Below are 15158 nucleotides of genomic sequence, written 5' to 3' on the forward strand. Positions count from 1 at the left end.
TCACGCCGAAGACCCTGGTTCGATTTCCCACAGTTACAATGTGTAAAGCACATTTCTGTTGTTCATCGCCTTGGTATTGCTGGACTATTGCTAAAAGCGACGTATAACTAAACTCACTGACTGACTGACACAAATTCAAAGACTCACTGACTTGTGTATATTCAGAGTGAGTGAGTGAGTTTAGTTTTACGTCGCCTTTAGCAATATTCCAGCAATATCACGGCGAGGGACCCCAGAAAATAGGGTTCACACCGTATATACTCAGAGATTAAACCTTAGTCTATCCCTCTGAATCTGCCTATGATACAGTATGTCACGAACGGCTACTGCCAGAGAAGGGGGTCAACTACACCGACATCGAACAGAACAGTCAGAAATCAATCGTTCGGATATACAGCCAGGCAACCTGGACCTCTAGCACAAAACAGTACGACGTCAATGGAATCTTGAGGCCATGGGCCGGAAGCAACTCTTTCTTGGCCCTTCACAGTCCAGAGCTCAATCCATAGAGCATTTCTGAGACCTTGTGGTTCCCAAAATATGTCCGATAGATTATTCATTACAGAATCGTGATGACTTGGGACGACTTTGGGGAGTTTAGACGGGTCATATAAGTATATTCTTTGAGGGTCAGTTTATCCCGAGAGAACGTTCAAATGTTTGAAGAAGTTCCCTTACTATGGTCAGTTATGGCATATTAAGACTGTGAAAAATATGTGTTGTTGCAACACTTTCTGTCCATGTGTATGTATCAATAAATACGGAAATAGCACTTCATCGAAAGTTATGAAATTTGCCCTCGAAATACACATTTGATTACATATCTTCGTGTTGTAAGGTCATGTGAGTACAATGTCTGCTGTCATCAGCCGTGATAGTGCTGAAATACAGCTAAAACCGGCGTAAAAAATCTAAACTGAAACACACTCATTCGGGTGGATGTATAACTCCCATTTATGTAAGCGTAATACTGCTTCAAAATATTCAAGAATTTGCGCAACAAGATCCAACAAAATCGGTTAATCAGCTATTCTGACAACCCAGAGCAGCGTTCCGCTTGGCCTTCAGCGAACACTCCGCAGTAGCAGGTGAAGGTTGAAGGGTCTGGTATGAATAATTACAGATCGTACAATATATTTTGACGTATGGTACGTATAACGCTATCACTGAACTAGGTGACTAAACATAAGCATAAACAGTGTGAATTGCTATACGCCTGATGTTGCAATCAATAGTATTAGCAGTCGCAGTAATGAAACACTACTCAACAAAATTAGAAAACTGACACCTACATATTTGTAAATATTGTGTGCGTGTGTATGGCGGCTTATGCGAGAGAGTGTAATTTTACGGCACACGTTTTTTCGTCGCACTCAGTAATATTCCAACTATATGGCGGCGGTCGATAATCTAGTCTAGACCAGGCAACCTAGTGATCAATATTATGAGCTACGATCTACAGTATTAGTTTATGTTGAAAGTCTATTTACGTAATGTATACACACTCCTCATATTGTGGGTTTCAATAAGTGTCAAGTTCTTAATTTGGTTGATACTTCTTAATTTGGTTGATACTACTACTACTACTACTACTACTACTACTACTACTACTACTACACTGAGTCAAAAAAGAAACTTCACAAAATATAAATATTAAAAGTAATGAATACTTTTTTTTCTGTGATGATACATCTATGTATCCGAAATGGGATCCCTTTCTTTCGACTCTAGAAAAACGTTAGCAAAACCCATTCAAACCTATCCATTTGTTGTGCAAATGACGTTAGTGCCAAATCAGGTTTTGCATGCTGGGGGTGCTTTCTGTGGTAACAACCGTTCCCGATTTCTGGTCATCCGTGGAAACCTCACAGCTGTTGCTTACCGCGATCAGGTGTTCACCACTGAACTTGTTCCTTTCATGGCGGCTCATGGCCCAGGTCTACAGTTCCAACATGATATTGCTCGGCCGCATACCACGATGTTGACACGAAATTTCCTTCAAAACGCTGGAATCAACGTCATGGACTGGCCATCGAGGTCCCCTGACCTTAATCCAACAGAGTTTGGGATGCACTTGGGAGAAGGCTTCGTGGTCTTAGGAACCAGCCTCAGAAGTTGGTTCCTCATGGAACTGATTGTGGCACTGTCAGTGTATCGAGTACATCACACAGATCTCAGCAATGAAATAATAACAATTTAACCACCTTACTATCTCTTTTATAGTGCCCTGAAGAAAGAATGTGACGTTTCTTGTTTTGACTCAGTATACTACTAAGGGACCATGTTCCTCTATTGGTAGAAGGGGCATGTTTTTTCGGACCTCGGGTACAACAAACATCAATAAAAATTATTACTTCAAATCAATTCTTAAGTTACATAATGCTGAACATACCTAGGGTGTCGTTCCTCGCTCACATCGCATATTAATGTCTATCCACTGATGTTATCAACACTGTCTGTAGTGGCCGATATCACCAGTTCGGACACAATGAAGGCGTTCCCGTAAATGTGTTGCAAAGTTCGAAATCGCTGATAAGGGCGACGTCGTATTCTCAACGGTCTTAGTGATGTTCGATGTTTTGATTAGATTACACGACAACCCTCTGTGGATCACAGCATTTTTGTGTAGCGCTATAGCGCATACTGCGAACTGGGAATAGCGAAAACACCATTTTCACAACCCCTCTCTCCTGGAAAACTATACAATTTATGATCTCAGCCAAGCCTGAGATTATTCCCGAACTGTACGGCCATGTTTTCGTTTACACCATAACCGTTTACTATCTAAACAAAGACTGAAATTGATATTCAACGACTACCTTTAGTTTTTCAAGATTTTGGAATGATAAAGTCCAAATTATGTGTAGTGGCCCTTTCGTTAAAAATAGCTTCTTTTTCACAAAGTTAAAGGTAGAGGTCAGAAGAAGTCAATAGCGTGTATGTTTTGCTCAGCTTCTGCGGATGGAAGCAGTCAAAGATTGAGTTACCACATGGGGGAATGGCGAACGGCTGCGGGATGGGCTGTATGTGTGGTTATGGCGTAGTCGTCTATCTAGCTCATCCCACTCTTCTCTTCGTTTTAAAGTCCAGTGTTCTGGAGTGTCAAGGGAGGACGTCAACCTTACTGCGCGATTACGTGGGAGGCTTGTTACGTTAGGTATCCCTGAATGAAGACATGGATGGTCCTCGGATTATGGGAGATGGTCTGTCTCATCGCACTGCCAACACTAAACCTGTCTACGCAGCAAAACTCTAAAAGACGCCGCCTCAGTACCATTGGCGAACCTGGTGCCAGTGAAGTAACAGTTAAAAGTGCAAGTCAGACGTCTGGCGTGAAGGCATGCCTCTCGTAACCTGCGATATTCTCAGCATTTTGTTATTGTTAAAAGGGGGTGTACGTCGACATACTTGTGTGCTGACGCAACATGTGATCTACTTCATCTGGGTTAGTCATGACTTGAAACATCCTTTCTTAAGGCTTCGTTCATGTAAATACACACAACAAACCCAAAATGTTAAATATGGTTGGTGACTTCAACTTGGTGTTGAATGTGCAGTGGGCGTAACCAGGGTTCACTTCGCATTTGGGTACACTGTGTGATGCCCATTTCTGATGTTCCCCACAGTGATACTTCTGAAAAGCGGTGTAAAACCAAACCCACTCAGATTGTAACAATGGGGATTTTCATGGCCATCTGGATTCACTTCTTATGCGCCAAGCCTGAACTAGGTCTATTTTTCAGACTTTTACGTCACGAGCTAATGACATATTTTGATATATAATATACTGAGATGGTCATGAATAATTTAGAATGTTTATATGAAATTCTATGCTCAGTCTTGACTTGGTCGGTCTGTCTCACAGTCTTTGAGCCCCATTCGTTTTCCTTCTGCAATGGTAAGGCTCTAAAGCAAGTCTTATATTTATTATATATATTCAGAGCGTACGTGGGACATAAGGTGTTCAAGAATGTGGCTTTGTGAAAAATGGTTTTCTGGGACCAGTGCACAGAAATACCATGCCACTGTTAAATAAGGTAAAATAACAAGTCTATATTCAACTTAGGCAAGATCCTGCTCCCAGACCAAGACAGTTCTTTACGTTAACTAGTAATAACACCACATATTAATAAACAGTAATTAATACAGGCCAGTGTTGAACGACTTTAGTGTTAGTAACTGATTTAAACACTGCATCTAGCAATGTTCCAGCAATATCACTGTAAATGCAAGATTTCTGTACATACATGTCAATGTACAAACTGTTTAAAATGAATTTTTGTTGTTTGTTTTCAAATTGTTGCAGTTGATTTTAATTAATTTATCCGTTGTGGTCCAATAACTGAAATACTTTCTCAATATTTAAAGTATATTTCCATTTAAGTTATCATTCAAAACTGTAAATGTTTACATTTGGCCAGTAAATTTCCATTGCTCAGTGGCCTTAACCTTCATGTCTAATGTCAAAGCTCAAAGGTCACATCTCGACCTCTCCAAAGCTCATGCAATTTGGAGCACATGCTTGTCAGTGTGTACTGGACCTCCATGCTGCCTAGTTGTCACTCAGCTGACTGTAAGCTGAACCATGTACAGACACACATGTGAGTACTTCATCTTTTCATTGCTAGAGTATGCTATGTCTAAATGAAAATGAAATTGTTTGTATGCCAAAATGTTAATTGGTTAGTGCAAAAATGTGTTACTACATTTCACACAATTTTTTGCAAATTTGTTGTTAATTTTGAACAATGTGCTCTTGACTAATACATTCACATAGCATTCGAATGAAGTATTGAATGTTATGTACTGTGAAATTTGTACATTTTCCGAATTTCATTGATAGCTATTGTTTGTTGTAGTTTTCTGAACCTCATCAACGTCACAACTGTAACGCTGAACGCAACTCATCTGTGAAGTTTGTATCTCTGCCTCAGCCACATATAAACGCTAATTTCTAAAGGCTATAATAATAAACCCTGTTGATGCGAGTTTCAGTTTTGTGTTCTTGCATTAATAATCACAGTGGGGACACCAAAAGCCAGTTTCACACACTACCAATTTGGGTACAGGTGAAACTTTCACCTTTAGGCTACCTATCGCAGACAATGATGTATCTCAATGATACAACAAGTGAGATGGGTCGATGAGGTCATCCTGATATGATATGTAGGCAAAGCATGAATTAACTCATCTGTGTATCATTTTGGACATAGATAAGATAAGTGTGACAGTCACAGCCCAAGGCTTGGCCTGGCTGTCATCATTATCCTTGTGTCTTCCGGGTAGCAATATAATAGTTTGTCAGTATAGCAAAACATTTACCTGTCAGTTTCCTATTGGTTAAATAAATACACAACGATAAAATTCTAATGAGAGCATTAACTCACCAAACAATATTTTCTCCCACCAATGTCAAATACAACAGACACCAAATATTACATAACATGTTTACTTTCAGTAGCCTATACTGTCATTAACAAAACTTGGCTTGTGCTGACAGAAGCAATGGAACCAACTTTGGCATTATGTTCACTATATAACAGAAGCAAGCATAGTTTGTATCAGTCAAGAAAGACACATGCCACACAGTTCATGTCCATTACCTTTCCAAAGATGGTGACACAATGCTTGCTGTTCAAAATGAATGGAAATGATGTCCATTCCTGATACAGGCAATAAACAAGAGGGCTTGATTTAAGAGATGTTTACCTACTTGCACCAGGTGCAACTGGAGATGAAAAACCTAGTTGCACTCACAAAATTCCAACTGCACTGCTTATATTGCAATATGTTATGAAAGAAATATGTTACTGAATTAATTAGATGTTTGGGTAGACCTCTGAACCCCTCCCCAATCAAAAATTGACTTGCACATGGTGTTCGACTAATAACTACGTTGCACTTAGTAATACTGATCAGCACCAGTGCAAGTAACAAAACACTAAATCCAGCCCTGAACAATGAACATGTATCCTTACACCTTTATATATATATATACACACACATGAGCATTTATTAAGCCTCTTGTTATTCACACTCGAGAACAAAACTTGAACAACTGACCAGGTCCCCAAAAAATGGTAAAGGACCCAAGTGTGGAATATCAGACCTCCCCAACATAAGGACACATTAAGCAATAGAGTGCATAATAGTTTTCAAATCTTGCTGGCCAGTAAGGGTAGCTATGACTGACAAAATAGGTCCACAAAATAATTCTCTAGCCTACAATTTCACTGTAGAAATTAAGCAAAAGATTAGGAAAATAGAGAATAACACTTCGGCAGCTAATATGATGAAAATTTTGTATCAGCCCATAATCTTGCTTGATATTAAGGTTCATTTTAACTAAACAAATTGGTGAACATAATGTATTTACAAAATGACCCTATGTAAAATCACCAGCCCCACTACATTTTTACTAGCCATCAGCCAGAGGCAATTTCGCACACTGCCAGGCATGTGTGATTATGACTAGGCGAACAATTGTTTTTCTTGGCAGGATGCCATATTTTTCTGTGTTGTTGAAATGAATATTTTTTTAAAGACTTCTTCACACTAACGCCATTAAATCGGTTTTGATCACTGGTGTCATGTTTCCGATAATCAATCCAATCGAAGGTCAGCTCATTCATTCAAGAACAAGCATATGTTTATTGATTAATTCATGCTCATGTGGGTGTTTTCTTTGCACACAGGTTACATAGTAAGTGACCTATTTATATATTCTTTTCACTGCTGTATGTATAAGGCTAAATAAAAAAAGTGAAATGTTTCTCGGGCATCGGCGTGACAATTTTTTATTGCCATTTAAAAGATCATCTATTTGTCTATTATAAGAATGAGTGTCTATAAGAATGAGTGTCACTGAATCTACAACTCAGTAACACGTGCTAGAGTTAAACTTCCCAATCTGCATCTATGAGAAAAAAAAATAAACATGTTCCTCATACATCACTTATTTTCTATAAAGTCCAACTGCCCATGTCACTTATGAAAAAAAAAATGTGCCCGAGTAACACCTATTTCTTTTATGCAGCCTAAGTAACATTAATGATTTCTCATTCACACACCTTTCCTGAAGATTGAGCAAATACAAAGCACAGTGAGAGATGCTCTTCCACCACAGTTCATTTCAGGCATTACCTTTACATGAAACAAACACTGGCCAACATAACAAATATTATGCTATCACTTGCACATTCCAATCACTTCTTCCTGGAAAACCTTGCAGTTCCACTCATGCCATATATACATATGATACAAGATAATATATACAATGAGATGTAAATACGATATACAATATTATACATCAACACAAATTAGAACACCAGGTGTCTACAACATGTCCAGAGCTGCTGTGCTAATAAATGTCACAATATAAAGAAACAATATGTGGTTTTGATTGAATTTAACAACTGTACCTTCTGTGTATCTCATAAACACCATTTTAATCCTTTGAAAAGCTTTGAGAGATTTACCAGCTATTTCAGTTGTACAGGGTGTCACAACATTGTTTTAAACCACTGCTTGCATCACATTGATCTGAACCCTTGTGAGAAACGGAATTGCTCTTTTCCTTCCATTTTTGCAGCACTTCTTACAAGGGAGGAGGGGCTCTTGATCGTAGACCATTGCTGAATACTGATGAGCATCAATAACAAAACAATCAGAAAATTATATTTGTTCGTTAACTGTGATTTGATCATTATTTGCGCATAAAAAAAATAATATAATAAATATCAGGGGTATAGTTGACATGAATTATAAATAAACTGCAGCCTGAGTAAACTTAGCCCCAGTGTTATTCGTTACACTCCTATACTGGGTTTAACAAAACCTAGTAAGATGTCGCTTCAGGTAACCCTTGAGCGACATATGACCATCCAATCAAATGCGAGACAGCAAAATGGATTTAGCCAGTCAGACAACAGCTAATGTTTAGGGTTTGGTGGGTTTTACAAAATACTCTGTCACTAACGATGATCTCTCAACAAATGAAAATCTGCATATAACACTGATATTTGACCTGCGGTATATACGCTTTTTGGTTTCTGTTGGCTACTATCTTGGTTACCATTAGCTAATATTCTTAAATATTGCCAAAACTACTCTTTTTCCACGACTGTTTATTCACTGTTGTTGCATGCTCCATGTGCATCACCCAGAAGCAATCATAGGGAAAATAACATGCGGAATCATTCAGGTCCAACCTTTGCGTGAGTAGAAGTTACAAAGGTATGTGTGAATGTCCACTTTCACAATTTGATAAGCAATGCTCTGATTGACCAATTGCAAAGGTTACCTGACATGACCTACTAGGTTTTGTTAGACCCAGTGTGGGAGTGTAACGAATTTCACTGGGTCTGAGTTTCCTTAGATTGAAATAAACTTAGGAAGAATGCTGAGCATATATACTTTCTCTCATGCATTAACTAATCAATGGAATAATCTTTCCTTCGAACTGGTGTGCAGAAATTCACTCAAGATCCATCACATGCGCCAACCTCTGATGGAAGTTTCAGTGTCATCTCCATAATGGAGAAGACCCATACAAATGTACTGTTTGTATTATAGCATCGTATGCGTTACATTCATACTTTTGACCTGATTGCTCAAAGTGATCTTTGCACTATGACCATTATAAGTCTGTTTTGGAGTGTGGGAACCAATATTTGCACTATGATTATCAACAAACTTCCCTGGTGGGGTATTGTGCAGTGGGATACTTCGACTTTTAGATCAGCTCAACCAGGCTCAATAGATTCCAGATAAAATATGTCCCTAACACCAAAGTGTACAAATACTGCCATGCTACAATATGATTTGTCTCCGATACAGTGCTTTGCTTTCCATGGTGCATACTGTCTCCATTTTAGTAGGTGAATCACAACCCTGAATCACTTGTTTTCAAATAGCACAGCTGGAATTTTGTAGGGGATACATACATACATTTGGGGGAAAATGTACACATTCAGGATAAATTGGTTCTTGGACAGTTTCCGTAGTTATGCATATTTTTACTCCAATGTCAGTTTGTTATCTATGTACATGTATAATGAGTCTTGTCTCACAATACAATAGTGCATTACCATATTCTTACAACACTACTAACGATTAATGATTGTTAGATGCGACAATATTGATTGAGGTGTTCAGGCTTTATGAGTGAGTGGGTGTGTGAGTTAAGTTTAAGCCTCACTCAGCAATATTCCAGCTATGTGGCGGTGGTCTGTAAATGACAGAGTCAGGACCAGACAATCCAGTGATCAATAGCATGAGCACTGATCTGACCAATTAGGAATCAATGAGATGTGTCAGCTAAATGAGCGAGCCTGACCACCCAATCCCATTAATCGTCTCTTAGGACAAGCTTAGTTACCTTTTGTGGCAGATCAGCCTCTGGTTTGCCTGATCCAAACCCTCTTATCGTCACACTGCCACCATACAGCTAAGATACTGCAATGTGTGTCATTAACAGACATAAAACTGAAGAATAAGCAAATTCGCCTCCAGTGACACATTCTGAAGATTCAGCTTAAATTATGTGTGGATATTGGGATTTATAATTGAAAATTCAATATAGCAAGCATCACTGACAAAAGAAACCCAATTCTCTACAACACTGGGGCCGAGACGATCATCATATGCAATTTGTTTGAGGAATAGGAATCAGAAAAATCATGCATTAATCCTATAAGCCTATGCTTCACAGTTTATTCCCCACCAATGACCACTTCACAATATCGCTACCACTGCAGACATACTGAAAGATATTTATGGCCATTCCTCAATAAATATTCTTTCCCCATGTAAATAAATTTGTCATGTCAAATTTTATAAAGCAAGAGAGTTGAGGGCATTTTCAATATGGCTGCTCTGTGGTCCATATTTGGAATGGGATCCCAAGTCATGTTTTCTGAGTGTCAACTTTATAGATCACTTAAATCCATCACATCATGTGATTTTAGCTTGAGCTTTAACTAGAAATATTTAAACTGAACCTAGGGAAGATGTGTTAAGGGACCTGTGCACTGATCAACAACAGGAATGTCTTTTCTAACCATTACAGATATATCCCTCAATACTGACAGTGCTCATTTTCAATAGTGTTTTAAAAGAGGCAATGGATAAATCTCCAACCAGTCAAAAGTGAGACTTAAAAGAACATACTGCAGATAAACTTAAATACTAAACCCATGATTTGTCAGTACCCTGATAAAAATCACACACAACCAACAAAACATGCTAAACACAACCATTATAATGCTATCACTCCATTGGTTATACAGATTGGAACCAAGATAGCAAAGAAACAGATGACGTTCCTCAGCAGCGACTTCCAGTCATTGGGCACGGCATATTTGGCCAGGTTGGCGGTGATCTTGGATATCTCATGGCTGATGCAGATGAAGATGAAGGAGGTGAGGATGACGTTGAGGACAGGGTAGCTTGGGATGAGGACAAGCACGCCATGGGTGTCTGCCGCCAGCCAGATGTGATACTGGGAGATGAATAGCTGCAGAATACAAGCAGTGATCATTTTTCATGCAAAACGTTCAAATTGTTGATTCGAAATTGATTTGTTTTTTCTTTTGTTAGACAAAGCGCGCTATAAAATTCCAAGCCACAATCTAGTCTAAACCTGACAATCCAGTGATTGATATCATGCCTAACGATTCCCACTGTAAGAGTAAAATCAAACAATGTCCCTAAGTCTGACCATATGATCCTTTGAGCTTCATCCCGCGTGTGCTTTTGGGGCCCACTTCATGCCTTGAATCCACTATCTAGCAAAGACTAACTCTGACCAGCATCCTATTTTAAATGTTCTAAAATAACAAGTAACACTTGACCGCCATCCTTAATTTCCTACCAGCAGAATGAGAGACTCACCTCAAGTGAAATCTTGCCAAACCAAGCAAAGAAAGAGCTGTACCTCGTTCTCAGCCACCCTGGCACATTTCGTAAAACTATGTAGGAAATGATCTGAAACGACAAGACATTGGATGAAAAAAGACCAATCAAGTGATACAAATTAACAGTTGGCATCAACAGAGTATAATCAGTGACTAGAGTAACTGACTTATGAACCCAAAGGATGATGTCATAAACAAGATCCTAACATCAGTGTAGAGTGTGTAAGTGAGGGTTTACATAGCTATGATCACTGTGGTAGACGCCAGATTGTTTTGTTCTTAAACACTGCACTCAGCAATATTAAAGATATATGGCTGTGGTCTGTACAAAATCAAGGCTGGACTAGGCAATCCAGAATGAACATTGATCTACGTAACTGAAATCCGATGTGTCAACCAAGTCAGCAAGTCAGACCACCCGATCCTGCCTCTTATGACAGACATGAGGTTGCTGAAGACCAGTTCTAATCTGGATCTTCATGGATATGTAGACACCAGAAATGGGCTTCACATCGAACATGACGGCATGATGACAATCGAACGCTTTCACCACTAGACAACCCCTGTATCAGACTTTACTTAACTCTTACAGCAATGAGTCTAGCTACTGTGACCCATTTACGTGGGACAAAAGCAAGTCAAAATCATTCATGATACACTTGTTTCTTTTTTGTCCACTTTATGCAAATCCTCAACAATTCACATGAGAGTATTTCGAACAGCTGTACTTACAGGAAGGAAGGTTATGTAAGAGTGTACATCATTACACTGCTGTTTATTGCCACAGAGAAAGGTGAAGGCAGCATAGCTCTGAAAGTAACAGCATAACATTCAAATGCTACAATACATCCATCTGTACCACAGTCCAGGGCTGGGTGAATGTTGTTTTATGACTCTATCCAGTATGTATTAGGCTAGAAAATAACTCTGTTTTCTTTGTAATTACAAATACATGGTATGTATTTACCAAACATACTTAAATTAGTTAACAACAAAAATTACTGAATAGGCTCTGAAGTAATCAGAATGATTTTTGTGTTACATTCATAAACAGAAGCAACTCCCCAAGCAATTTCATGACAGCCTCCCAAACAACTCCATTAAAAACATGTTTGTTTGTTTCCCGTTTAATGCTGCACTCAGCAATAACTAAGCTATATGATCAAGTCTGGACCAGACAATCAAGTGATCAACATCATGAACACTGATCTCTGCAATTGGGACACAAAGACATGTGTCAACCAAGTCACTGGGTACGACCACCCAATCCCATTATTCTGCCTATATAGAACTCAGGAGTTGTTTCTTTTTTGTCCACAGACAGTAAGGAAAGCAGCACCTACCCCTATTCCTATTAGTCCCAGCACACCGAGTAACCAGGATATTGGCTTAGAGAAGAGATTTTCCTCATGGCTATCATTGATGATCTTGTACCTCAGAAGAACTTGATATCCAAACGCAAACAACATTCCATAAACTACACTCTGAAAAAATAAGAAATGGAGTTCAGATTTTACAAATATACAAATCTCAAATCCAAGGCTCCAAACACATGTGAAAAGATTCTTTTGAATCATGGAAATAAGGAATATGTGATACTGAATAGGCAATATTTCATATCTTACATCATTCACTGACACAACAAAAAAACAAATTTATGAACCCATACAGTCTTCCCCAAAGGAAAATGAAGAACATGGTGATGTTAATACTTACATATCTATCTAACTGCCATCGGAATCTCCACTCGTGCAGTGAGTCATCAGATGTCACAAACAGGGCCTTGAAGGGCCTAGTTAAAAATACTTTTTCAAAAAATACCTGAAAAAGAATCAATGTTACATGTAAGTTATGTCTCTAAATACTAAAATGCAAACTGTAAATAGTAACTTGTTAAAACAATTCATGCAGTTATTATACTACTTAGTCATGGAATGAAATCAGAGACAATGTCTTTAATGCTTCTAATTCCACATATCTCTCAAACTGTTCAGTATGGTTTTACGTGGCTTTTAGCAATATCACAGAGGGGACACCAGAAGTGAGCTTTACTCTTTTTACCCACATAAGGAATCGAACCTGGGTCTTCAGAGTGATAAGCGGACAATTTCACAGGTCATCCCACTGCCTAATGTCAAAATGAAAGCAAACATGAAACACACTCTTCCCAGTGTGACAGGTCTAGTCTCTACAAGGTCATAACCCTCTGCTATGTTCACCATAACATTTTGTAATTGAACTCATTAATAAAAATTCAACACAATACTACAACGAAAGTACCAGTTTGGCAAATGTTGATACATACATACACAAATTTCATGACTGTATATAAACAATCTCCATCTTATGCTCCAGAAACGATGAGCATGATAAGAAAGCACTGATTCTAATTATACCTGCTGTCATTTTTGTAAATATTAGTGCTATGGCGATATATATTGATAATTGTGAAACATTATCGGACGATACATATATCAATACTGTTTTTTTGTGTTGTGATATGTATCGTTGACCTTGAAATTGTTAATTTTCACAAGAAATTGGCAGTTATGTAAAAATTTAGACTGTTACTTGACATCAAAACATACATTTTAAAGAAAATCATAATGTACATTGAAATGAATAATGTATTTCCAAGATGGTGCGATATGTATTGTATCATGAATGGCAATGAGCAAAGCAGATAGTTACACTGGCAATGTGAAAGTGTTGTCACAGATATACTGACCTCAGATAGGTAGAAGAGAGTGATGATTGTAATCAGCAGAACCATCTTGATCACCATGAACAGGTACTGGAGCACATTACCTGCAACAAACATGACACCTTGATCAAGTGCTTGGTACACATACATTGAAAGTATAGTATACCCATGAATATTCATTCTGTAAAATTGGGACTTCAGAACATGTAAAGTGAAAAAAAACACATGTTTCAAATCTTTCTAGTTTTGGCAGTATGGGCTATAAGTCTCGCGAGGGGCTACTTTCAGAACTAAGCTGAATCCTGGCTCTCTTTGCATTATCAACTTGTGAACTATTAGGCTTGAAATTTCCAAAGGCAGAACAGTCAAAAGAAGCTTGGGGACAAATTCTGTGTCCACCACAATGAGTGAGTGAGTGATCAGGGATTGGGAAAGGCAGGGGCCATAGCCGTTTTGCACATTAGAATGAAAAATGGAAGTTTACTATTGATACAAGGGCAGTGGCCCATTCTAAATTCAGAAAATGGCTAATAATTCTGAAAATGGCCCATTGTCAACATTCTCTTTCCCAATCCCTGAGTGAGTTTAGTTTTACACTACTTTAAGCAATACTCCAACAATATCATGGCCAAGGGACACCAGAGATGGGACTCACACATTGTGTGTATGTGCCGGGTCTTCAGCATAATGAATAAATGTTTAATCGCTAGGCTACCTCACTGCCCTTGAACCACAACGAGACAAGAATGACATGACAGAAAGACTTACCTTCAGCCGATGCCTGAGTAATGTGGGGCCATATCGCCATGGACACATATATGACGATGAACCAGTAGGATACAAGAGGCACAAAGTAGTAGAACTGGTAGGGCCTGTTCATCACAAAACACAGCACGACAACTAGCAGGTTGAGCCGGAACAATACCTGCAACACAAACAACATCATCAACCATCATCCCTGGATACTGATGATCATCCCAGTCAGGACGACCAACTGATGTCACCTTAAGCTTCCAACTGCATTTATCTGTCAAAAGTGTTGAGTGAGTATGGTTTTACATGTCTTTTAGCATATTCTAGCAATATCACAGCAAGAGACACTGGAAATGGGCTTCACATATTGCACCCATGTGAGGAATAGAACGTGGGTCTTCAGCATTGTGTGCGAACACTTTAACAACTTGGCTACCTCAACATCCCTACCTCTCAATAATGATTGGTATCTTGAAGTCATAGCCATCAGATGAACCAACACTAACCTTGTTTGTGTGTTCACACATCAATTTCTTGCCAAGGTTTAGATATATAATCAGAAATACAAACATCAAATGAAAGCACTTAGTGGTAACAGGATAAATAAGGATCTCAGTGAGCGAATTTAGTTTTAGGTCAATTTTTGAAAATTATTACAATTGGGGCCACCAGAAATGGGCTCCACAGATTGTATCCATGGAATCTAACAATGGGGCTTAGATCTTCGAAGCCTCTTAACGCTTAGATAGTCTTAACGGCCATACATTAACAATGACTTACAACTA

The 15158-nt window shown here is 38.6% G+C and overlaps 2 protein-coding genes across 4 annotated transcripts in view; both read right to left on the reverse strand.

The window, feature by feature from the left end:
* The window catches only part of LOC137298886 (mucin-3A-like), a 29947-nt gene extending 27474 nt beyond the window's left edge, over positions 1–2473 (reverse strand). The window contains exon 1 of the mRNA XM_067831240.1: positions 2393–2473. The gene's annotated coding sequence lies outside the window, so the exon portion shown is untranslated. The remainder of the gene's footprint in view (positions 1–2392) is intronic.
* Positions 2474–8723: 6250 nt separating this feature from the next.
* The window catches only part of LOC137297739 (N-acetylneuraminate 9-O-acetyltransferase-like), a 43175-nt gene continuing 36740 nt past the window's right edge, over positions 8724–15158 (reverse strand). For 2 of the 3 annotated variants that reach the window (XM_067829683.1, XM_067829682.1), the window contains 7 exons: positions 14389–14545; positions 13645–13724; positions 12633–12737; positions 12260–12400; positions 11649–11726; positions 10894–10986; positions 10176–10516 (listed from right to left, as the gene is read on the reverse strand). In XM_067829683.1, the coding sequence (XP_067685784.1) occupies positions 10259–10516; positions 10894–10986; positions 11649–11726; positions 12260–12400; positions 12633–12737; positions 13645–13724; positions 14389–14545 (912 nt within the window). In that variant the 3' untranslated portion in view covers positions 10176–10258. Of the gene's footprint in view, positions 10517–10893; positions 10987–11648; positions 11727–12259; positions 12401–12632; positions 12738–13644; positions 13725–14388; positions 14546–15158 lie in introns of all 3 variants that reach the window. The other variant, XM_067829681.1, reaches the window with a different exon arrangement.

Source organism: Haliotis asinina, chromosome 10, assembly GCF_037392515.1.
Source record: "Haliotis asinina isolate JCU_RB_2024 chromosome 10, JCU_Hal_asi_v2, whole genome shotgun sequence".
In the NCBI taxonomy this organism is placed as follows: domain Eukaryota; kingdom Metazoa; phylum Mollusca; class Gastropoda; order Lepetellida; family Haliotidae; genus Haliotis; species Haliotis asinina.